Source organism: Marmota monax, unplaced genomic scaffold (genome assembly GCF_021218885.2).
Source record: "Marmota monax isolate L192 unplaced genomic scaffold, Marmota_monax_Labrador192_F-V1.1 WCK01_AAM20220418_F8-fsc00210, whole genome shotgun sequence".
Classification (NCBI taxonomy): domain Eukaryota; kingdom Metazoa; phylum Chordata; class Mammalia; order Rodentia; family Sciuridae; genus Marmota; species Marmota monax.
The window spans coordinates 2,709,707-2,734,978 of record NW_026695248.1 but is presented as its reverse complement, the minus strand read 5'-3'; the positions used below and the strand labels follow the sequence as shown (position 1 = coordinate 2,734,978).

At 46.8% G+C, this 25,272-nt stretch overlaps 1 protein-coding gene across 5 annotated transcripts in view; it reads right to left on the bottom strand.

Annotated features, from left to right (window-relative positions):
• Nucleotides 1–25,272, bottom strand: part of Npas2 (neuronal PAS domain protein 2) — a 157,920-nt gene that overhangs the window by 62,515 nt on the left and 70,133 nt on the right. For all 5 annotated transcript variants that reach the window (XM_058578316.1, XM_046440345.1, XM_046440349.1 and 2 more), the window contains exon 2: nt 17,971–18,024. In XM_058578316.1, the coding sequence (XP_058434299.1) occupies nt 17,971–18,002 (32 nt within the window). In that variant the 5' untranslated portion in view covers nt 18,003–18,024. The remainder of the gene's footprint in view (nt 1–17,970; nt 18,025–25,272) is intronic.

Sequence of the window (25,272 nt, the reverse complement as noted above, 5' to 3'; positions counted from 1 at the left end):
GGTTCAGGGTAAAAGGCAGCGTGTTCAAACAGAGGGGAGAGAAGAAAGGGACCCTTTCACTTTCTGAGTGACTGTCTATGCATTATAAATAATTTTTTGGCCTAGATTTTAAAGAATGACATGCAACTTTCTTAGCCAAAAAAAGCTCCGTTCCTGTCCTAGTTTGCCCATTATAAATTATTTGCGAGCCGACGACACCCGGCTCGTTACCGCTCTGTTCTCTTCTTCAATGGGTGCAGTGACGGCGAACGTGGCCTGGCAGGGAATCCGATGAAGGCTCATATCATTAGTGACAGAAACACTAGCTCGTTTCCCCTCAGCCTCTGCCTGGGACGTACTGTCACCCCCTGGAAATTGGTGAGTGTCAGCTGGATCCCCCGCTCCGAGGCAAGAGAAACCCAGGTGCCTGGGATGACCTTGTTCCCAATTAGGAGCTCTCTCACACCCAGGCCCCGGGGGGGCCACAGGTTGAAAGACCTGCAACAGCTGGCCTCTGGAATTTTTTTTTTTTTTTTTTGAAAAGGCATTATTATTTGTGATCCATAAAATTCATCCACTTTAAGTGCACAGTTTGATGAACTGGGGAAATTGTGTAACTGCCAGCAAACCAAGCTATACAATTCTCCATCCTAAAAAGCACTTGATTATCGTTTACTTCCCCCAACCCCAGACGGTGTACAGTGTGTGACCTTCATTTAGCGTAAAGTTTTTGAGGTTGATTCATGTTGCTGCACGTATTGATATTTCATTCCCTTTTCTGCCCACTAGGATTCCATCTGGGTATGAATATGCTGTAACGTTTGGGCTGTTTGCAGTTTGGGGGTGTTAAGAATAATGCTGTTCTGACTATTTGGGTACAGAGGCATGAACTTGCAGAGTCATACGGTTAATGACTGACTTACAACACACTGCCTCACCTTTTCACAATGTTGGCTGCACCCTGGGTCCCAGGTGCTACAATCATTGCCAACACTTGGGATTGGCAGTCATTTTTTTTTTTTTTAATTTTACCTTAGCCACCAAAGTGTCATTGTTGCTGTTCGCTTTGTTTTTGCAGTGCAGGGGGCTGAAAGCCAGGGGCTCGCACTCCCTAGACACAAGCTCTGCCATTGAGCTCCACACCAAGGGTAGCTTATTGTGGTTTGAATTTACCCTTTGGTAAATTTGGATTTCCCTTTTTTCTGATGACGAGTGATGATGGGCATCTGGGGATATGCTTACTGGCCAGTCCCGCATCTCTTTTTGTGAGATGTTGGCTCATACGCCCTGTTTTTAAATTGGGTTGTTCAGCTAATCACTGAATTTAAGAAAAGAGAGAAAAAGGGAGAGAGAAAAAAGAAGGCAGGATGAAGGGGGGGGTGTCTCTGGGTGCTAAATACACACCTTTATAAACCTCACTCTTTCATTTATCCATTCAGCTATCTAGCTACCTATTTATCTATCTATCTACTCATTCATTCATTCATTCATTTATCTATATGTGGCACGGAGGGTGGAATCCAGTGCCTTGCGTGTGCTAGGCAAGCGCTCCACTGCTGAGCCCCAACCCCAGCCCTCACCCTTTGATTTTTGAATGTAGGGCTCAAAAGGCCACAGGTTATCTTTTCCTATAGTGTTCACCTTTGGACCTCTTGGGAAGCTGGGGTTACACAGCTACCATTTTCTGGGTACTTCTGTGGTGCGTCACTACAGTCACATGACACAGGACAACACTGTGGTCAACAATAGATGGAATAGACAATGGTCCAAGGTTGGAATGAGGCTGAAAATCCCTACTGCCTAGTGACATTGTAAAATCACAGCCCAACACGTCATTCCCTCCTGGGGCAACGCTGGTGTAAACACACCTACAGCACATGACACTAGACTGTGATAACAAGGGGCTATTTCCCAGTGTATGTATTCCCTGTTCCGTACCTTTGATCATCCTCATAGAGTGCATTCTCAGACAAGGACACATGGGCACAAGTGGCCAGTGTCAGATCCCAGGTGGGCAAAGGAGTCAGAGTAGAACCTGCCACACTCGTCTCCTACCTTGGCAACCAGACAGGTAAAGCTTCTCTCAGCATGAGGACATTTAATAGCAGGGACCCCAGTACCCTGTGACAAACAGGTAGGGTTTGCTGAGATTTGACCACTGAGCCACATCCCAGCCCTATTTTGTATTTTACTTAGAGACAGGGTCTTGCTGAGTTGCTTAAGGCCTCACTTTAATTGAGGCTGGCTTTGAACTCCTGATCCTCGGGCCTCAGCCTCCAGAGCTGCTGGGATTATAGGTGTGCGCCACTGTGCCCGGCTCACTGTGTCTATTGACCGTATTGTTTTCTCATGCTTGATTTTTTTTTCATGTTGTTTGCTCATTGTGGCCCCAGGAGCATCCACTATACCACATCTCTATGTGTGTATCTATGTATACACCAACAGCCGCGGGGCATAGGAGGCCGCGCCATCTAGGTTTGTTAGTACACTCTGTGATGTACACACAGCAACAAAATCACCCTGACGCATTGCTCCAAGCCTACGTTGCTCCTTAAGCTACGCCTGCCTGTATTAGTTTCTTTCATCAGAGCCAGGCAGGCAGTGTTCTGGGAGCCCAGAGCCCAGAGTGGCTAATCCTGGCTGCCTGAACTCATAGCCCTGAAACACACACCCTGCCCCAAATGGCGCTGCTCATAAACAGGTTGAGGGTGTCGGTGCTCCCCACTGGGGAAGGAGGTAGCAGGAAATGAGCACAAGTGGCTGGTGCCAGATCCCAGGTGGGCACAAGGAGTCAGAGTAGAACCTGCCACGTTGGTCTCCCACCTTGGCAACCAGACAGGTAAAGCTCCTCTCATAGTGTTTATTTTAAAATGAACACTATGTTATCATTAATATCGTCACTGTGCTGGGCGCTAGGTCTCAGAGACTGACTCCTCCTAACTGAAACCTCACCTCTTTTGACTAATATCTCCCATCCCACAACACCCCCACTATGGTTTGGATATCATTTGTCCCCCACTGGCTTATGGGCTGGAAGCTGGTCCCCAGTGTGATGGTATTGAGGGGTGGCTGAACCTTTAAGAGGCGGGGCCTAGGGGGTGATATACAGGTGGGGGGGGGACTAACCCAGGAAGGGATTAACACCTGGCGTGGGAGTGGATAAGTTACCAACAGAACAGGTTGTGTAAGGCAAGTTTGGCCCTCCTGGCCCACTCTCTTGCTTCATCGCTGATTATGTGACCCCTCTCTCCTATGCACATACTCTGATATGTGATGCCGTTCACCGGGAGGCCATCATCAGAGCTTAATGCCATACTCTTGGACCTCCAGAATTGTTAGCCCAGCAAAAGTCTTCTATCTTTTAAAGTACTCAGCCTCAGGTGTTTTATTATAGCAAAATGGACTAAGGGACCCTCCTACAGAGCCATCTTAGATATTTGACAGGAGGGTTCCCCAGAACTTAACAATTAGAAGGGGAAAGAATATTCTTTGTTCTATGTTCCTTGATTAGCGCTTTCTGTGCACAAGGCACTCCATCAATATGGAGGAGGCATAAACAAATAGGTACTGGTGGCCGGCGAAAACAAGCTCAGGGTCTAGAGGAAGAGATTGGAGTCACCTATCTGTAGCTCTTATCCAAGGTGCCATGCGGTTCAAACTAGGTGAGAAGCTCAAACAAATGGCCAAGGTAGTTCCAAAGGATGGGGAGAACCCCTGGGGTGGAAAAGGAAGTCTTCAGAGAGGGGCTGGCAAATTGAAAATGTCTCAAGAGGGTATGTGGGCAGGTGGTAGAAAGGAGAGCCCAAGGAAAATCTGGGTGGTCGTGTTTGATAGGATATGGAGACATGTGACAAAGTCAGAGGAGGGTAGGCAAGAAAAGTGAAGTGGATCCCAGAGCCTGCGTTAGTCAGCTTTCTATCACTTCAACAAACTACCTGAGGTCATTAAATTATTAAGAAAAAAGGTTTATTGTGGCTCACAGTTTTGGAGGTTCCAGTTCACGATCAATGCTTTGGACCTGTGGTGAGGCAGCACCTCATGGTGGGGGCATGTGGTGGGAAAAGATCACTTGTTTTCTAGCTAGGAAGCAGAAGAGAAAGAGGAAGGGCTGGGGTCTCAGTATCCCCTTCAAGGGCGCAGCCCCACTGATGAAGATCTCACCCTAGGTTCCACTCTTAGAGCTTCCAGTAGCACCACCTTGGGGACCACGGCTTTAACACATGGACCTTTGGGAGACATTCAAGTTCTTACTACAGCGGAGCCTTAAATGGGACCTAGCAATGCAGCTGGGGCCTTTGGATGAGTCTGTGCAGGGTGTTGATGGTCACCTAAGGAGGAAATCTGGTCAGAGCACCAGGAGAGAGGGGAGAGGAACCCAACCCAGAGGAAGTGGGCAGGGTCAAAAAAGACTGATGAGGATCCTCGGCCCAAGAACATGACAGTACTCTGTGCCCAGTGTCCCCACCAACTCCTGGGAGCAGGGACAGTCCTAGACAGAGGAGTCTCACTGGTTTAGCAAAAGTAACACCAGTTACTTTGATTAGCACTTTCTGTGCACAAGGCACAGAAATACTTAAAGTATTTTACTTTAAAGGAAAATCTGGGTGGTCGCTTTTGATCAGATATGGAGACATGTGACAAAGTCAGAGGAGGGTGGGCAAGAAAAGGAAGGTGGATCCTTTAAGTATTTTGTTCTTGAAATTAACACACAGGAAACTTGAGTTTTTCTTCCAGGCACAGTTCTGCACACTTGAGCATGTGCATCAACTCACGTGACCACCATCATAATCAAGACAGAATGGTTCCCTCCAAACGCCCCCACGTCCCCTGTTCCGTAGACCCTGTCAAGTGCTATTCTGTTCTCCATCTCTATAGAGGTGGGTCCCAACTAAGATGGTCTGACTTCTGAGTTTTCATAAGACGGTGTAAAAACGATATAGATTTCAGTGGAAACTATACTGTGAGCTTTCGATTTTGATCTTTTCCTGGTGAGTGGCAAGAATCACTGTCTTGATGCTGGACAGTGGCAGCAGGCTGCAGCTCCCAGGGAGCCCTGTGTTCACGAGGAAAACCACCCATGCTCTACAGCACACATTGGCTGAACCCGGATGTTCAGTTGCTTAGGAGTACTGCGTGCATGGGATATTTCCAATTTACCCAGGGTTTATTGAGATGTAATACATCATAAGTTGAGGCACATCTGTATTCTCTTCAAGAGTGTCAGATAAATACAATTGTGCAGCATGAAACTTGGAGAGCTTGGCTTCTTCTATCCAGCATCATGCTCTTGAGAGTCATCCAAGTCACTGTGTCTACCCCTGTGTCTTTCTATTGCCAAGATAGTTTTCTAATTTTTTTTTTTTTGTACCAAGGATTGAACCCAGGGATCTTGACCACTGAGCCACATCCTCAGCCCTTTTTATTTTGAGACAGGGTCGCACTAAGTGTCCCCACCAACTCCTGGGATCAGGGACAGTCCTAGACAGAGGAGTCTCAGTGGTCTAGCAAAAGTAATGCCAGTTACTTTGATTAGCATTGGGGTTTGAGTAACTTAGGACCTCACTAAAATGCTGAGGCTGGCTTTGAACTAGCGATCCTCCTGCCTCAGCTTCCCTAGTCACTAGGATTACTGCTGCACCCAGCACCAAGTCATTTTCTATGATTATGAATATGCCCACAACTGGTTTTTCCATCCACCCACTGAAGCATGTTTAGATCGTTTAGGTCACTAGGAATAATGAATGGAGCTGCTATAAACATTTATGGACAAGTTTTCAAGTGACTATATTTTCAGTTTTCTGAAGTTAATAATCCAGGAGTAGGAAGGGGTAGGTCATATGGAAACTGTATGTTTAGTTCTATAAGAAACTGCCGAGCTGTTTTCTAGAGTGACCATGACATTTGACAGCAATGTAAGAATGACCCAGAGGCTGCACATGCCCAAGGGGATTTGGTGTTGTCTGTGCTTGACCTTCAGCTAATCTAAGAACCATGCAGTGGCATCTGTCTGGGGTTTTCAACTGTATTTCTGTGCTGGCTGGTGATGCTGCACATCTTCTCAGGGACTTTTCTGCCATCGGGATATTCTCTTTGGAGAAGCATCCACTCATATCCTTAGCTCCTTTTAACATGAGGTTGCTTGTTTTCTTACAGCTGAGCTTTGAGAGTTCTTTATATATTCTGGAAACAAGTCCTTTGTCAGATATTTTCTTCCAGAGTACATCTTGCCTCTCTGTTCTCTTGAGAAAATCTTTCACAGAGAAAGTTTTAAATTTTGATCAGGTCAAGATGTGGGTTTTTTTTTTCCTCCCCTTATGAATTATGTTTTTGGTATGTCTCAGAATTCCTTGCCTAACCTCAGGCCATAAAGATTGTTTTTATTTTTTCCCTAAGATTGAGAGTTTATACATTTTATGTTTAGATTTATGGTCCACCTTGAGTTAAGTACTGATTTTTATCTTACGACATGATGTTAGATTTTGTTGAATCCTTCACCTACATCAATTGGTATGAACTGGAGGCTTCTCCTCTATGGCCAGCTAACATGATAGGTAGATATTACTGCTTGGTTTTCAGGTATCAAAGAGTCTAGCACTTGCTGGATGAATTCCACTTGATAGTGGGAACGATTTACTACAGTTTTCTTGAGGAATTTTGCATCTATGTTCATGAAGGACGCTGTTCTGTGTTTGCTTTTCTCAGACCATCTTTGGGTAATGCTGGTCTCATAGGACAAGTTGGAGAGTATGTCTTCTTTGACTCTTTCTTCTTTTAATATTTGGCAGAATTCACCAATGAACTGATCTGGAGACTTCTTGTTCATGTTTTGAACTACAAATTAAATTTATTAGTTATAGGACTCTTTAGGATATCTATTTTATCTTTTGTAAGTTTGGTAGTTTTATTAGTTATAGGACTCTTTAGGTTATCTATTTTATCTTTTGTAAGTTTGGTAGTTTATGGTTTTTAAATAACTGGTCCATCTCATCTAAGTTGTTGAATGTCATGTGGATGCAGTTAGTGACAGTATTCCCTTATGGTCTCTTTAATGTCAGAGAGTTGTACAGTGACATCCACTCTTTTATTCTTGTTATTGTCGATTTGTCTTTTCTTTGTCTGTCTCTAAAGAGACTAATCAATTTTATTGATATTTTCAAAGAACCACCTTTTTATTTCATTGATTTTTCTGTTTTTCACTCATATTGATTTCTGCTCTTATATCTATGATTCTTGCTGTGAGTTTATTTTTCTCTTCTGTTTCTACTTTCTTAAGGTAGAAGCTGAGTTATTGAGTTGAGATTTTTCCTTTTTTTCTAACATGAACATTTAATGCAGCATATTTCCCTCCAATCATTAATTTAGCTGCAACTCACAAATTTTGAAATGTTCTCTTTTCATTTTATTTAGTTAAAATATTTTCCAATATTTCTTGAGACTTTCTCTTTGATCTTTGCATTACTTAGAAATTTGCTGTCCAATTTACATGCTTTGGAGACATTATTACTGCTATCTTTCTGTTTCTCATTTAATTTCGGTTCATTGAGATGTCTGTACATTTATATGGTCTATCCAGTAAGTATCCAATAGGCATTTGAAAATCTGAGTATTCTGATGTTGTTGGGAGGAGTGGTCTATAAACGTCAATCAGATTCTGTTGGTGGATGGTATTTTCTAGTTCATTTATATGCTTGCTGGGATTTGGTCTACAGGTTCGGTTAGTAAGAGCAGCACACTAAAGATGCATCTTAGTTCTTCAGATTGGGCACCGTGTATTTTGAAGTCATTTTGAAGTGTGTGTACACCAAGAATTATCACTTTCTCTTGGTAAATTGATTTTTTTTATCATTATGTAATATCATTCTTTATTCCTGGTAACTTTTCTTTGTTCTGAGTCTACTTCATTTGATGGTAATAAAGCCATTGATTTCTTTGAATTAGTGTTTGTGTTGCATATCATTTTTCATAGTTTTACTTTTAACCGACCGATATCATCATAGTTGAGGTGGTGGTCTCATGACTGCATATATTTAGATTATTTTTAAGAAAATCCACTCTGACAAATGCTGTCATTTAGTTGGCTATATTTAGATAATTTACATTTAATGTAATTATATATGTGTTTGGATATAAGACTACTATTTGACAAGCTATTTTCTGTTTTTTTACTCTCTGTTAGTTTTTTGGGGGGTTCCTATTTCTCCTTTCCTGCCTTCTTTTGGTTTAGATAAGCTTTATTTTAGTTTTTATTTTTAATTTATCTAATTTACCGTGTATTTCTGTGTATAGAGTTTAGTAATAACTCCAGGAGTAATATTATAAAATGTTTTTTTTTCAGATTCCCTTAGTCTATTTCTTTTTCTTTTTGTACCAGGGATTGAACCCAGGGGTACTTAACCACTGAGCCACATCCCCAGCCCTTTGTATTTTGAGACAGGGTCTCGCTAAGTTGCTCGGGGCCTCACTAAATTGTTGAGGCTGGCTTTGAACTTGCAATCCTCCTGCCTTGGCCTCCCGAGCCACTGGGATTACAGGCGTCCACCACTGTGCCCAACCCACTTAGATTATTAACATTTCAAGTGGAATATAGAAATTTTATTCTTTCTATATAGTTCTTCTTGTCTCCCTTCCCTTTTTATGCTGCATTTACCTTATACACTATGCATACATCGACTGTATATCAGATTATTCTATTTTTAGAATATATCTTGCCATATATTTATCATTTCTGATCCTTTTCCTTTATTCCTCCCATTCCAAATATTCATCTGGTATCATTTCCCTTCTGTTGGAAAGTCTTTAACAATTCCTTCAGAGCAGGTCTCTTAACAAGGAGTTTATATGAGAATATTTTTATTTTGCCTTTATTCCCAAAGGATGTTTTTGCTGGATATAGAATTCTGGGTTCACAGTTCTTTTCTTGAGACATTTTAAAAAGTTGCGTGCTTCTATTAGAAAGGGTCCATGATTTCTGGTGAGAGATCCCTGGTCCTATTTAGACCTGCCCTACATGGCCAGTCTGGGAACCTGGGTCATGGTCCATCCTGAAGTTCAGATCCAAAAGTCTATGCTATGTGTTCAAGGTCAGATCCATGTGTATGCAGCTGGGGACTCACAAACAACCGCTTGAGGTTATTTCCTGGGCGCCTCTTCTGTTAATACCTGCCCAGTTCTTTGGACTCTCAGCGCTCCCTTCTCATTCCCTGGGTCAAACACCTGGCTTTGTATTTATTCTGCTTTGCCTCCCACTTCTTTTTTGTGGGGATGGATACCAGGGGTTGAACTCAGGGGCACTCCACCACTGAACCACATCCCCAGCCCTATTTTGGATTTTATTTAGAGACAGAGTCTCACTGAGTTGCTTAGGGCCTCATCATTGTGAGGCTGGCTTTGAACTCACAATCCTCCTGCCTCAGTCTCCTGAGCTGCTGGGATTCCAGGCCTATTTAACACCTTTATGTGGGGCCAAAGAAGAGGAAAATAGAAAAAGAGGGGAAGAAAAGCAACAGGCCTTCGTTCAACCCCATTGCAGCTACAGCTTCCCTGATTAGAGAGACAGGTTCCCCTCCTTCAGCAGTTGAGGTTCCACGAGAATCTCCATTGCTGCTTCTACTAGAGGATTGCTTACAAGGTGTGAATAAATGCAGAAAAGAACAACAAAAAAGAAGAAAAAACAAAGAAATGAAAGACACAGATTTCACCTCAATCTGAGCATCAGGAGACCCTGTTCCCAGTTTGCAGGCCAGTCCTCGGGGGCTTCTCCTGGTCTTCTCTGCGGGTACCCACTTTGGGGCCCCAGGGCTTCACGGGATCTAGTCTAGGTGATACTGGAGGGGAGAATCTGCCTGCTATTATTTATTCTTCATGAACCACAAGCAGCTGTTCCGTGCAATCGGTAGATAACCACATTCAGCATGATGGACAGGAGGAACCGGCTGACTCCATCTTAACCAAATCCCGAACCCCCATGTACCATTTCATATATATTTTTTTAGTGGGTTCGTAAAAGACCCCTAGGAATCTCAAGGTGGGGGCACAGACTTTGCAAGCCTGGTGCAGGACTGTAAAGAAGCCCCCTTTTCAGAAAAGCTGGGTAAACTGGTCAGAAGTTATGGAAGAGTACCAGGGAGCACAGTTCTGGGTGGCTCTTGCAAGACAGGACAGATGACACATGACCCGGGCAGGCTCTTTTCCCCTTGGTATCAGTGTGCCACTCTGGTGTGAGCTAACTCTTAAAAAATATATCACAAAGAAGCAACTTCTGGATAAGTTTCAGTTTTCTCTGTTTATAAAACTCTTGGGAGGCTTGTCCTGTGCCCTCTCAGGTGCATGCCATGGCTTGAATCCCTTAAGGTGGGGTGGTCTATTACACAGTAACAGGGACCCCGAATAGTTGATGCCTACTATAAAGATGCCCTGATGCCTAGACTGGGAATTCTGGCATTTCTTACCTGGGGTAACTAGTTCCATGTTGTAGGATGGGATGCCGATGAAAGGACAGGGCTAGACCTCCCAAACCTAAGCTTCATAAATTAAGCAAACTGAACTTTTAGAGGAGGTTTCTCAGCACTAAGTCTGAGCCGTTTTTTTGCAGTGTCCACAGGGCCTGAGATGGAGGGAGTGGTTGTAGTAGAAGGGACTTACATTTTTTTGTGGCGTTGAAAGATACCAAATAGGTGGTCTCCGTCATCTGCAGAGGCAACTGTGGTGTACAGGGCTCAGAGATAAATTTGAAGCATCCTCTAGATTAAGATAGTCCTGTCCACGAAAGATGAGCTTTCCTGGGGGATAAATTAAACCCTATTGACCCACATTAACAAAGAGCTTATAAGAGCGTTCCTGTTCAAATTGGATGAAAATGTAGGGGGAAATATGAGAACCAAGCTACATATAAATAGTGACCACCTCAGGTCGGTGTGACTTTGAGTGATCTTTGTTTGCTTCTTTCAACATTTATGTACTTTCAAATGTTGCTTTGGTATTTCTTTTTTTTTTTATAAGAAAATATACAAAAATGATAGGAATGAAGTCACTATCTATTGCATCAGGCAATGTGGGTCAAAGGGTCTTCCAAGGGAAAGCGTGCAGAACTACATGCAGAAAGGAACAGGACCGTGGTGGACTCCATATTAACCCAAATCCCAGACCCCCAAGTACCCCCAAGTAGGTGATTGTGTTATCACTATTTTTTTTTCCCCTCCAGATAATTCTTAATGGCAGGGTTGCATAAAATTGAACAGATTTTCATTTATTTGCTAATTTCTGTCTTAGTATCTTTACCTGTGCTAAGGAGCCCTGAAACTCTCCAAAAGAAGCGGGTATGGCCTGGGGTTGCCATTCCCCAGAACACATTTTGAGCAACTCCAAACTTAAGCCAGATCCACTAAAGGTCAGTGCGGGCCCCTTCCATGCCCAGCCAGGGTCCCAGGGACAACACACACACTCATTTCTATAACTGAGGCAGCATCCCACAAGTGGAGGCACTGGAGCTTGGGGACAGCACTGAGCTCAAAGCCCTACATTAGTTGGGTGCAAGAAGATGTCATGTAGGTGTTTGGAAGAAAAGTCTCCACATGGAGGGCAGGATGGGTCAGGCTGGTGCCATCCTCACCTCAAGGAGGACTCGGGGAACACTATATTTCCCCTACAGAGACTTGGCAGCGTGTTTTGGGGTGACTGAGAGCCTCTGAGGCTGTTCTTTGCTCCCGAGATGTAATGGGAACATCTTTACTCTTAACCACCTTTATCAGAAAATGTCTGGGTCCCGATGGGAAGCTGGCCTAATTTCACAGTGATTCTTAGTTAACGGTTACACTGGCAGCATTTAACTGGAGCACGAGCTTCAGGAAGCCATCACCCAAATCCTAAAAGGAGCCTTTGGCTTTTTCTAAAGAAAGGCAGCATTTCCAAGATGGCGGCCTTCTGACCATCCTTCATCCATTTTCAATGTATTGAAATTATTGAACGGGTTTTTAGTAAATGGCCCTCTGCCTCAGAATGCCCCCAGACAAGCTCCCACCCTCCCTGAGCTAAGACATTAGCAAGTTCCTAAGCCTGCCAGACATGGATTTCTCCCCTGACAACAGTTCTTAGCCACCAATGGACCCCAACAGGGTAAAAGCCAAACGCCCCAGCAAAAGGGAGACGCTTTTTCCATACTGCTGTTTACTGGGCCACGGGAAGAATTAGCATTCTGCCTGCAAGCACAGTTCTACTTATCCCTTTGTTTTGAGAACAGAATCACTCATCTGGAAATTACAGGGTAATATAAATAAATCGCGTGTCCTGTTACTCTCCTGTTCTTGTGATGCCTGCTGCTGCCTTAATCGCCATCACAACAAACGAGGAGGAAGCCTCAAAGAATTGTGACTGCCATTCCTCACCCCCACCCCCACCCCATGCAGGAGTTTATGAAGACGTACAGCAAATTCAATCTTTAGCTTAGGAAAGAAAATTCCAGCAAAATTAGCACAATGTAGCACAACCTGGGGGCATTAATGTATGCTGCACAAGGCCCAGCGCCTGCCTGTGGGGCCCTCGTGCCCAGGACTGAAACCCGGCCAGTTGTCTGCAGCTTTCACGGACAGCCCTTTCCTTTCATCCCTACAGAATTTATATCCTAAGACAAGATAGAAACGAAATGAGATCAGTCTTTCCTCTTCACCATATTACCTTCTCTGTGTACACTGGCTAAGAAGGCTCAGCTTACACATTTTGGGGTGGGGCGGGTACTAGGGATTGAAGCCAGGGGCGCTTAACCACTGAGCCACATCCCCAGCCCTATTTATTTTTTATTTGGAGACAGGGTCTTGCTAAGTTGCTCAGGACCTCACTAAGTTGCTGAGGCTGACCTTGAACTTTCGATCCTCCTGCCTCAGCCTCTGGAGCTGCTGGGATTCCAGGTAAGCGCCCACAGCACCCGGCCCAAGATCTGAAAGCTCTCTGAGGACAGGATAATGCTACTACGTACGTGTCCCCCTCTGTAGCTTCTACTGGCTTACCACAGGACTTTGTTAAGTGCCGACAGGATGGGCTCAGTGGCTGGTCCACATCCACAGACCTCCCTATCTCCCTCTTCTTCTCCTGCGGGGACTAGAAGAAATAATCTGTTTGCAAATGGCAAAAACTGTCCCTCTGGACACATCTACTTTTGCACAAAGGTTTTTTTATGTTTCAACTCCTCCCTCTTGCCTGAACCTTTTTTTCAGTGTTGAGACAGGATTAGGATCAAAGAATGAGAGAGGGATTAGCCTGTGCTTCAGAACCAGCATTCCCTGTACTGAGAACCCCAAGAAGCAGCTAATCCTTCCCGACACTCTTGATTCTCACGAACAAAGGGCAGCAGAACCACAGACTCTCGGCCCACCCTCCTCCCTCAACCAAAGGCACAGGGATACGGAAAGAGAACTTTCTAGTCAACTGGAGAGAAGATGGCGTATTCCTTCAGAACTGGTGGAAGGAGAAAGGAATCCAGGAGCCGTTTCTTCATTTGCATCAAGAAAAGGAAAAAGGGGCTGGGGTTGTGGCTGAGCGGTAGAGCGCTCGCCTAGCACATGCGAGGCCCTGGGTTCGATCCTCAGCACCACATAAAGACTAAATAAATAAAGATATTGTGTCCAACTAAAAAATAAATATTTTAAAAAAACAAATAAATAAAAAAGAAATGGGATAAGCTATATTTTATGATATTGCCAAGTTACAGACACCTGGTTTCTTTGGAAAGCAAGATTTCTATCAGCACTTACTGTTCCTACCCCTGGTGAACCCACTGAAGCAAAAGGTACAGCTTCCTTTCCCGAATGTCAGAGGAACCCAGACTGTAGAACCTGGTGCTGGAATTTGAACCCCTGCCCGACACTGACTGGCGGTGTGATCCCTGGGCCTTGGGCTTCTCATCTGTACAATGGGGCTAGTAATGGCCTATGGGGGGTGGGGGATAAAGACTGGAGAGTTACTCCGTGTGAAGTGTTCCAGGCACCCTGAGTGCTCAGGGGGTTAAGCTGTTCCTAGCAGCACCGTGTGCAGGTGTTCCTACACGGCCAGACCTGATCCCTCAATGGCCCTAGGAGGAAACTGCAACCGTCATCACGCCTATTTTATGAAAAGAGAAACCGAGGCTGAGAGATTCCATGACGAGTAACAGGGCAGGAATCAAGGCCAAGTTTGTCTGATCCTAAGCAGGTGCCCAGCGTGCAACACTACACCACTTCCTGGAACACACAGACACACACACACACACACACACACACAATATTTCATCACATCAGAATTAGAAAGACGTGCCTACAGCCACAACTCAAATTGGGGAGCTGTGAACTTCATCACCCAGGGATTCTGAACAGCTCTCAAACTTTTTCCTTCTTGAGAACAAGGATCCTATTTTCACAACTTACCTATAAGAAAATAACACAGAGATCTGAACACACACAAGGCACTCGATCAATACCCACTGGATTCGCACGGAAATTCATGGAAAAAAGTGAAGCCACGGCCTGGTTCAGATAAAGGATCAAACAACACACACGCGAGCCAGGAATTCCCCAAAGCCTGAGGCGCACCTCACACAGGGCACGTTTTCTGTAGACTGTGAAGGTTTTGATCTCAGGCTAAATTTTCTAATCTCATCAAGAATATCGTGCGAGCGCGAATAATTCATGTCAGGGCCTCCAGGTGGCTGCTGTAAAACCTGTCAACTAGAGGCTTTGAAGGGGATCTAATCCTGGGTTGGTTTGTTCTGTTTTCCCCCAGTGTGATGAAGGGTACTGGGACCTTGGCTGAGAGATCTGGGTATCAGCAAACATCCTAAATGTGTGCCCCCATCCCAGGACAAGGGGAGGGAGGACCAGCAGCCTCTCCATAGTATCTCTACAAAGTTGGTTCCAAGTAGGGGTTGTGGGGCAGCAGTACTTTGGATGAGGTTTGTCCCCCAAGGGTTCCCCAGTTGGAAACTTGGTCCCTGGTAAGGTGATGTAAAGATGTGGCAGGACCTATAAGGGGAGGCGGGCATACTCAGAGATGACAAGACTATCATCTCTCATTTTCTGGCTTCCTGGCTTATGATGTGATCTCTCTCTCTCTCTCTCTCTCTCTCTCTCTCTCTCTCTCTCTCTCTCTCTCTCTCTCTCTCTCTCTCTCTCCCCTACTGTGATGCCATCAGCTATGAGATTCTCAGCAGAGCCCAGCTCATGACAGTGCCATGGCCTTGAAGCTCCCAAACCATACCAGAACTACAAGCTAAATAAACTTCTCTTTTTAAAGCCACTAAGCCTCAGGTATTTTGTTTTAGCAACAGAAAAACTGACTGATACAGAGGATATGCCCATTGCCAAAAGTGAAAGGAGGTGGGAATGAATGAAAAGAAACTGTGTGTGTTAGTCAGTTTTCATCGCTGTGACAAATACCTGAGGTTAATCAACATAAAAGGAGGAAAGGTTTATTTTGGCTCATGTTTCAGTCCATGGTCACTTGCAACTGTAGTTTGGGCTTGTGGTGGGACGATGTATCATTGCAGCAGGACAAGGCACAGGAGGGCTGTTTACCTCATGGCATCTGGGAAACGAAGACAGAAGAAAGGGCTAGGGGACCAACATGCCCTTCAGGGGTATTCCCCTAGTGACCTCACTTCCTCCCTCCAGGCCCCACCTAAATGCTCCACCGTCTCCCAATAGCACCCACAGGCTGGCCACCAACCCATTAGCATGTGGGCTTTTGGGGACACTCCAGATCCAAATACAGCAGACCCTGCATACAATTGGATTATTTCTAGGAACTTATAGGCAAGATTTCTTTCTTTCTTTTTTCTTTTTTGCACGTCTGTGCGTGCTGATTTCTGAGGATGGCGGAGCCTAAGCATATGTCGTATCTCTTCCTGATTTAGAGGTAAGCAGTGCAGTGGACAGGCTGGGCCCAGGCCAGGGAAGTTGCAAAGGAGAGACTAAAGGTGATAATGGCAAATGCAGAATTCCCAGGGACTCCACATCACATCAGAATGCAGGTTGTCTTCGGTACCTGCCAGTCTCTGTTAGAGCATTCTGACCTCAGAAAATTTACTCCACCTTTTAAAGCCTTATTGTCCTCCTCTGTAAAATGGGAATACCATCAATGCACACCTCCAAGAGGTGTGATAAGATCATGCATAGAGAGGGACAGGTCAGACGGTGGGTCAGTGATGTACACAGGAAGTCCTCATGAATGCTGGCCACTGCTGTTACCCTGAGAGTGTATTATTGTGAACTGTGTGCACTTTCACATCTATGTAGTGATCAATATTTACAAAGAGCTGATTACTGTTCTTCATGGATAATTCCCCAAATAATCCCTGAGGAAATCAGGACAGATTTCCTGCTGCAGGTGAGAAAACAGAGTCTCCACTCATGAAGGGGTTGGTTGGGATTCATGAGCCCAGGTTATGTCTGCAGCCCTCTACCCATGGCTACCACTGCAGGAAACCCAAGGACAAAGCACCCAGAGGAAAGAACTGGAGTCCAGCCTGCCCACAGGATAGGGCGAGCACACAGGAGTCCAGTCTGGTCTGTTCTGGTTTATTCTATTTGTTGGTGTCCAGATGGATTTTGCAACCCTTGCAATGATGCAGAGCCTGCACAGCTCAGCTGTGGGGAGCCCTGGTTCCCAATGCCAAGTGCAGAGCCCAGGGCCTGTGCTTCAGAATAAGCTGTGGAGTTATTTGCATCATCGTTTATTTTGAATTTTTATTGCAGGAATTTTCAAACAGATGGAAAATAAGAAATAAGAGTAAAATAAGATAAAAGCAGAGATGAGTCAGTAGGGCTGACCTTCCACCTGCCTCGTCCTCATCCCATGCCAACAGCGTTCCATCCACCCTGCCGACCAACGCCTCTGATCCCTGATTTTAAAAAAGGAAATACTGGAGGAATTTTTAAATAATCTAGACTCTCCAGCGCCTGGAAGATTCAGATCTAGCAGGTGCGGGCGGGGTTGGCCAGGATGTGTGGTTCTCCTGGCTGCCTCCCCAGGTGACATGGATAAAGACTCACTCTGGAGCCATCAAATTGGGTGACCACTGAGGGCTCCATTGTTTGCAAGCAACCAAGGGATGGGTTCCGTGAAGGGAAATGGGCACACCCCTCAGCTACGCAGGCTCACAGGGGACTGCCCTAGAAGACACAGCCAATGATCTCAGAACAGAAAGGCCTGAGAGGTTAGTCCACAGGCCTGAGATGCCCGACTTCCCAAGAGAGGGCATCTGTGTTTCCACAGCTCCATTGCTGTGCCCACCACCCTGCACCTTAGCAGTCTGCTGGGACCTCCTGATCAACCCATTCACCCCATCATTCCGGGGCACTCTGTGTGAAGTTGATGGCGCTCAGCCATTCTTGACCTTCAAAACGTCCGTATCGTGACTAGACCTGATATTTAGTAGGCAGTCAATACAGGTCTCACAAAGAAATCAACACAAGGTTATAAGGGCTCCAGCATGGCAAGACGCCAAGCCAGTCTTTCTCATTGACCCCAACCACAGTGCCACTCCAGTTAGCAGGTGACAGCACGCAGCAGGGCTGGGTGCCCCCTGGACATTCAGTAATGATGGGTAATGGCGATGCTGTTATTAGCCAAAGCCTAGAGCTCCTCAGCAATGGAGCCAGGACTCGAACCCAGGACGGCCCAGCTCCAATCAGCCTGCCTTCCCAAGCAGTGTCTGTCCTGGGAAAGCAGTAACCAGAGGCCTCCCAAAAGAGGACCTCGTAATGGGAGTGACACACGGGCACGCGGGAATCAGACCAGCTGACAAGTGCCAGACAGTGAGCAGCTGAACAGGTGAGGAGCCAAACGGGGAGGGGGGGGAACCTGCTCTGAAATCACTTCAGAGGGCACAGCCATTTATCCAGGAGGGAGTCTGTGTAGACACGTCCGTGGCTGCCTGTCTTACTGGCTCTTTGGTTAAAAGAGGGTCAGACAGATGGACAGGCCCATGGAGGGGAGGACCCCCAGGGAGGCTGAGCCCCGCTTACTTACCTCTTTGCTCTATCTTTCTCATCTTCATCCATTAGATTTTCTATGCAGTTTTTCCTGCAAAACAAAACAAAACCCAGGTGATCACCGTCTGCTTCCAGCTCTTTCTTCCAGGTCTTTCTGGTGGTCACACGTGGGCCTTGTCTCATTCTATGCCTCAGCCCCCGAAGCTCTCAGACTTTTTGGTCTAACCCCGCTTTGTGCTCTCAACATTTACTGAGGACTCCCAAAGCTCTTGTGCACGTGGGTTTACACTGAGAGACGTCTCACACGCCATCAGACGTCACAGTGACAAAGTCTTCGGCTATCAGCTTCTGGAAAAGTCCACCATACGTTCAGGAGAGAAGGCACGGTTTTTAAAAAGCAAAATCATTATCTTTTCAAAAGGCTTTGTCCCCAAGGGTCCCCAGAACTGCTGTAAAGACCTCGCTCCGCCCTATGGGAGCACCACCCTCAGACCTTCCCTCAGACTGTGAAGACTCACAGATGGGAGCCCTTGAGTGACAACCCAGGAATGTTCTTGCAGCTTTAAGTCGGCAGGACCCACCTCACAGCAGAGCCTCTCCTGTCCCAGGCCACTAGCTTGATGCCTCTCGGGCCCCGTGACCTGCTTTCCTCTTCTGCCCCATGTAGGCCTTGGATTATTCCACTTCCAGAGCAAGGCCCCGATCCCTCCTTCCATTCACACACTTCCCAGAGCCCCACCTGCCTGGCGGGGGCGGGGGGTGGGGGGGGTTCCCCTCCAGCCAGCACACCACGTCCTAGTGGCTCTTGAGACCAGATCCTGCTGGGGACTGCAGGCAGAGGGTGTCAGGAGCTGAGTGACTGAGGTCGGGGTGGGGACCACAGAGAAGCTGAATCACCCCTACCCAGAAGGCTTTGCTCTCAACCCCGAGCATCTGAAGTCAGACCGCTGAAACCCACACTTTGCAAATGTACCGGCAGTTTCTCTAGAAATTGAGTGTTGGATGAGATTTTTTAATGGCGCTTTCCCTGAGATCATTTAGTTTGGTGATCTTGGTTACCGAGGTGCACGGATTTGAGCCAAAGCGAGGACGCGAGGAATTCTGAAGTCCTGGCCTCTGGTTACAGAGACGCCCCATTCCGTGAACAGCGGGCGCATTTAGGGACAGATAGCAAAGAAAAAAAATGCATTCAGCGTTGAGGTTTGTATCACAATTAAAGTGGGGTTAACACATCTGCAAGCAGGCCTGTGCTTAATGTCTTCCAGATGGAATCTGCTCGAAGCTTTACGACATTAAAAACCTGGTGTCGATTCATCTGAGGATGCCCTGCCCTAGGCCTCTGCTCCCAACCCCGAGTGGCCAGAGCAGGAGTGAGGACCCCACAGAGCTGCATCATCCGTGTCCTGCACCAGCAGCCCCTGGACGGAGCATGCTCACAGGGACATGGTGTTGGGGTCCTGTTTGGGTGAGTGGGGTGGCTGAGTCATAAACCAAACACTAAAAATGACTAATAGCGCTCCCTTATCAACCCCATCTTCTCTGATTTATGTTTAGCCTTAAACATTTCCTGAATCCATGAAGCTCGGACGGTCCACACCCACTTCCTCTGCTTCCCTGCCCCTCCCATGTCCCTGCCCCGATTCCTCTCCCTTGACCCAGACTAGGCCCATGAATGGCTCCCCTGTGCAGACCAGGCATCTGAGGCTCTCCAGCAGCACCTGCTGCAGACATTCCTGCTGATGTCCTTACCGGTCGTCACCTCTGTTGTCCTCTAAGTCTTCCACATACATTTCTTTTTTACTCAAAAAATCGTGGTGAAATAGACCTGATAAAATCAACCACCTTAACCATCTGTGTGCGCAGTTTAGGGCATGCACGAAGTGGGCCTCCATCTCCCCCTCCACCTCCAGGACTCTTCTATTGCAAAACTCAAACGTACACACGGAATCATAGTGCTTGTCTTTGATGACCGCCGACTTCACTTAGCATAACCTTCTCAAGGCTCATCCATGTTGAAATTTCTCCTTTCCAAGGCCGTGCTCCCCTGCCTCTCCCCTCCTCCCTCCCTCTGTTCCCCTTCCTCTACCTACTGGTCTTCCTTCAGTTTACCTACAGGCTTTCAAAAATCAGTGCTTTATAGATGTACACAGGAGAGTTGGTCCATGTCATTCCCCGTCCCTCCCTTTTCCTGTCCTATCGTATTTTTGAGCCACTCTCTTCCTTTCTGAGATGGAGGAGCTGGAGAGAAGCCAAAGGCAAAGTAGGAAGGGTCTCACAGAGAGGTCGGGTTAAAGGACTAACAGAGACGTTTAGGGTTAATAAAGGAACAACAGGGAAGTTTGTTTTAGATTTTTGCTTTTGCAGTGCTAGGGGTGGACCCTAGGGCCTCGCACATGCCCGGCAAGCACTCTCCAATAGACCAAATCCATAACGACTGTTCTCAGCTGTATAAAGATTTTCCAATGAGAAAACTTTTTGAACAGATTTTTTTTTATGAGCACAGAGTGCCAGGGAATAGAAAATGAGCTCCAATGAAGGCAGAGGAGATTCTCCTTGGAGCTGAGGAAACACCTGTTGATGTTATTAACATCCAGAGGGAAGCAGGAAGGCAGGCAGTGGGGTCTTGGCTCCCGATCTCTGCATGGATTGAGCCATGTGAGGCTTAGGAACCAGGATTCCGAGGAAACCAGACAGCGCAGGTAGGATGCTGGGAGGAGACCTTACCTGGCACGCTGTGGGTGGGGAGTGGGAGACCAAGAAGGAAGCCTTGTCCCCTGGGGTTGGTAACAGCAGAGCTGGGAGACAAGAGGATTTCCTCAATCTGGAAGGGGACACCCTCGGACAGAGGGACACAACCAGGAAGGGGTGCAAGGGAACACATACCCTCAGTCATCCTCCTGCTCCCATCCTCCCCCTCCCCCTCAGACAGCAGGAAGCGCGGCGCTCCCCTTCTGTGAACATCTTACGTTGGTGCGGTTCATTGAAATAGCATCATGCGAGGAACCACTGCTGACGGGATTATTAAGCAGATTCCAGGCTTTTTCTGGATCTTCTCAGGGTTGACATCTGCCCCATCTCTGTTCCAGGGCCCATTCATTGGCCGCCACCCATTGCACTTCTTTGCACATCTCCCAGGTTCTTCTCAGCTAGTCTCTCAGGTAAATCCCTGGATTTGAAGACCTTGGCCATTTTGAGAAGGTTTTTTTTTTTTTTTTTGGTACTGAGGATTGAACCCAGGGGTGTTTAACCACTGAGCCCCATCCCCAGCACTATTTTGTAGTTTATTTAGAGACAGGGTTTCACTGAGTTGCTTAGGGCCTTGCTAAGTTGCTGAGGCTGGCTTTGAACTTGAGATCCTCCTGCCTCAGCCTCCTGAGCCTCTGGGATTACAGGTGTGCACCACTGTGCCTGGCTTGAGAGGTTTTTGTAGGGTGTCCTTCAATTGGTCTGTCTCTCCTGGTTGAACTGGGCATATGGGATTTGGGTGGAAGACCCCTGAGGGGCAGTGCCTTCCTCCTCACATCCTGGTACCTGTGTCACCTGTCACATGGCTGTTGGCCTAAGGCAGAAATCCACTTATCATTAAGTGGTACGTGAGTCACGTTAACACATCACATGTAAAATACATCTTTCTTCAGCTTTCCAGGTATTCGTTTTCCAGGTGAAGAATCTCTAAATTTAAAGCAGCAGATCCAGTTATTAATCCAAGTACACTGTCTCCCCTGTGCTCTTGGGCTTCGATATGTCATTATTGGACTTTGGTCAGATTAATAATTGGACCTGTTCCCCAGCCTTAGAGGCACATCGCCTAGAAACAAAATGAGCATTTCATTAGAAAATACAACTAACCTGCTATTTACACAAAATTCTTGTTTCCTGACACCTTGATATCCTGTGTTTGCTGTATCCCAGTAGCACACTGATTCCTGTAGTTTTGTGGCAATTCCTGTCGTCAATGTAGGACGAGCCTCTCAGTGCTGTTCTCGTCCCAGAGTGCCCTGGCCATCCCAGATCCTGCATTTCCATGCAAATTTTAGAATCAATCTGTTAATTTCTGCAAAGATGCCAGCTACGACCTGGGTGGCCATGGTGTGGCACCCAGGGATTGATTTGGGGAAAACTGTCCCATTGATGTCGAGGACTCTGGTGAGCGAACGGGACAGCTCTTTCTAGAAGCCTCGACTTCCAAGCTCTGTGACGCGGCTGCTAAGTGTATTCACCCAAGTGCCGACTGTGCCCTCTGTGTGATGTGCAGGATGCAGGACAACAGGGACCTCGTGAGCAGAGCCCCTTTTTGCATGCCACTTCTGTGGGGTGGGGGATGTGCGTGTTGGCAAGCGAGGACAAACCACAGGCAGGGGAATTAATGAACATAAAGCCACCACTCGCTTGTCACTGCCATGGAGAAAAATAAAGAACCAGGGAACAGTGAGGGAGGGTCATGGTGGAGTGGGGCGGGGGCAGGCTTCGGTATTTTAGGGGGTCACAGGGGACCTCCTTGGAGAGATGCTATTTGAAATTTGATTGGCAGCAAGTGAGGGGGCCATGAGGATACCTCCGGCAAGGCCCCTGGGTAGCAGGAAGAGCACAAAACAGACACGAGGCCAGGGTGGTGGGTAAAGCTGGTGCAAGGGACACAGAGCCAGAGGAGAGACGGAGGTGCTTCAGGGAGACAGGGGCAATGTGGCTTTTCATCCCAAGTGGGATGGGGCTGCATTTCCATCCCACTCTGGGAACGAACAGAGGTTCTGAACAGAGAGGAGTGACAGTCACCAGCCTCTAAGGACAGTGATCGTTCTAAATGAACTTAAGTTCACCAAACCTGCTGCATAGCAGACACTCAAAAAAAGGCCCTCTGCTTTGATGGACAGGGTTAGGTGTGATGGTCTTCACCCATCCATGATGGCTAACCCACTGACCCCCGTTCCTGAGTCATAGTAGGTGTTCAATAAATGTACGGGGAATGAAGAAGGGAAGGGGAGGGGAGGGGGAGGGAAACAGCCGGGTCCAAGCCTTACCTGAACCCCTAAGCCTGCTCAGCATTCACTCCCACAAACATCTCAGTGAGCGGGCAATCCAGGGTAACAGCATTTAGGAAGTGGAGTTGAAGATATAATTCTGTCCTCGTGACCAAAATTAAAGCACAAACTGCTGTGTGTGCAGGAACTCTTGCCTAAAGGGAAGATCCACTGGGGCAGAGATGACAGCCCGTGCCCTGTGGCTCCCTCACCAACCCTGGCTGCTGCCAAGTTCTGAAAAAGCAAGACCTCATCTTATCTCCATCCAGTTCTGCGGGCGGAGTGGCCAGACCATAGTTATCCTCTGCCCACACGTCAGGAGGCACCACTCCCAGCAGGGCTGCATGGCCTGGCCACAGACTCAGGCTCAGGGACACAGAGGGCCCTGGACACTGTCTCCTGGAGCCGACTCAGGCAGCCCCTCTCTACCCACCCACTGCCGCCCAGGATGGGTAGGCTTCCTACCTCAGAGTCAGCCCGATTTCACTTTTCTCCAACCAAATTGCTCTGTGACTTTGAGCAAGCCACTTAAACATGGAGAGTCCCCATGTCCCTCATTCCTGAAGTGTGGCTGATGCCCAGTGTGGGCAATAAGGGCCCAGCTAATTCCTGGAGCACAGGAAGGCCTCAAGGTGAGTCCTGTCCTTCCTACACCTGCCTCACCTGACCGTCTTACCCTTTTCCTTCACCCTGTGGTCACTCAGCCCTGTTCAGGGGGGTGACAATGACCTCATCCTTTCTTCCTGGCTGCGTTGGAGTTCCTTTTTTTAAATGTAATGCATTTTTTAATCTTTAAAAATTTATACATAATAATTGTGCATATTTATGGGTACAGTGTCATGTTTTGATTCATGTGAACATTGCATGATGATCAAATCAGGAAATTAGCATATCCATCACCTTACAGGCTTACTATTTCTTTGTGGTAAGAGCATTCAAAACTTCTAGCTCTTTTGTAACATATAATATATAACTTATCGTTAAGTGTCACACAACTCCAGAACTTAATCCTTGTATCTACTTATAACTTTGTACCCACTGACTGCGTACTCCCCACCCCTTGCCCAACTCTGGGGGTCGCCCTTTTACCCTACTTCCATGTGGATTCCACATAAGAGTGAGATCCTATGGTCCTTGTCTGTCTGGGTCTGCTGTTTCACTTAACATGATGTCCACCATTACGTTAAGGTCCTCAGAAGGAGATACGTGACTGATAGCAACTATGGAAAAATGTTCATCATCACTAATCTTCAGGGAACTGCACATCAAAAACCACTATGAGAGACCTGACTCCAGTTAGGATGGCCACAATCAAAAGACAAGAGATAATAAGTGGGGTTGGGGTTGTGGCTCAGCCGTAGAGCACTTGCCTACATGTGTGGGGCACTGGGTTCAATCCTTAGCACCATATAAAAATGAATAAATAAAATAAAGGTCATGTGTCCATCTATAACTAAAAATACATATTTTAAAAAAAGATAACAAGTGCTGGTGAGGCTGTGGGGACCAGGGAACCCTCACACACAGTTGGCGGGAATGCGTCTTAGTGTGGCCATTATGGAAACTATGTGGAGGGTCTTCAAAAAATTAAAAATAGAACTACCGCATGATCCAGCAATCCCACTCCTGGGCATATAGTCAAAGGAAAGGAAATCAGTATGTTGAAGACATATTTGTATTTGCATATTTATTGCTGTAGTATTCACAGTAGCCAAGATTTCAGATCAGACTAAATGTCCAACAATGAGTAAGTGGATAAAGAAAATGTGGTGCATATATAAGGGGGTACTATTTAGCCATAAAAGGATGAAATCCTGTCATTTGCAACACCACAGATGGCCCTGTCTTGAACACCAATGAGTACAATCTCTGCATAGCCGGAAAGCCACCACGGGGTCAAATGGACATGGCCTCTGGGGTGACACAGACTGGACATTTCAAAGAAGAGCTCCGGAACCAAGACAGACTGTCTTCCGGAAGGTGCTTTCAGCCCAGAGGCATCCAAGACAGGTGATCCAGCTAGGCCTGGCCTGCCTGCCCCAGGGACCACTTGCCTGTTGCCACAGGCAGGGCTGTGGAGACATCAAGCAGGGTGCAGGGGTGACAATGGGCCAGGTCCTGGAAGCAGACCAACCTGAGGATCTCACCCAGCAAGGCCAATGGAGCACAGTGGGCCCAGAGGTCCCTAGGGAGGTGGCAGAGCCACCTGCTGCTGGGAGGCAGTGCTCCCACATTTGGGAAGGAGGAAGGCAGGTGGCCTGGAGTCGGTCTCCTTGAGCTCTGGCCTGCAGTGACTCTACATCACCCTATAAAGTGCGCAC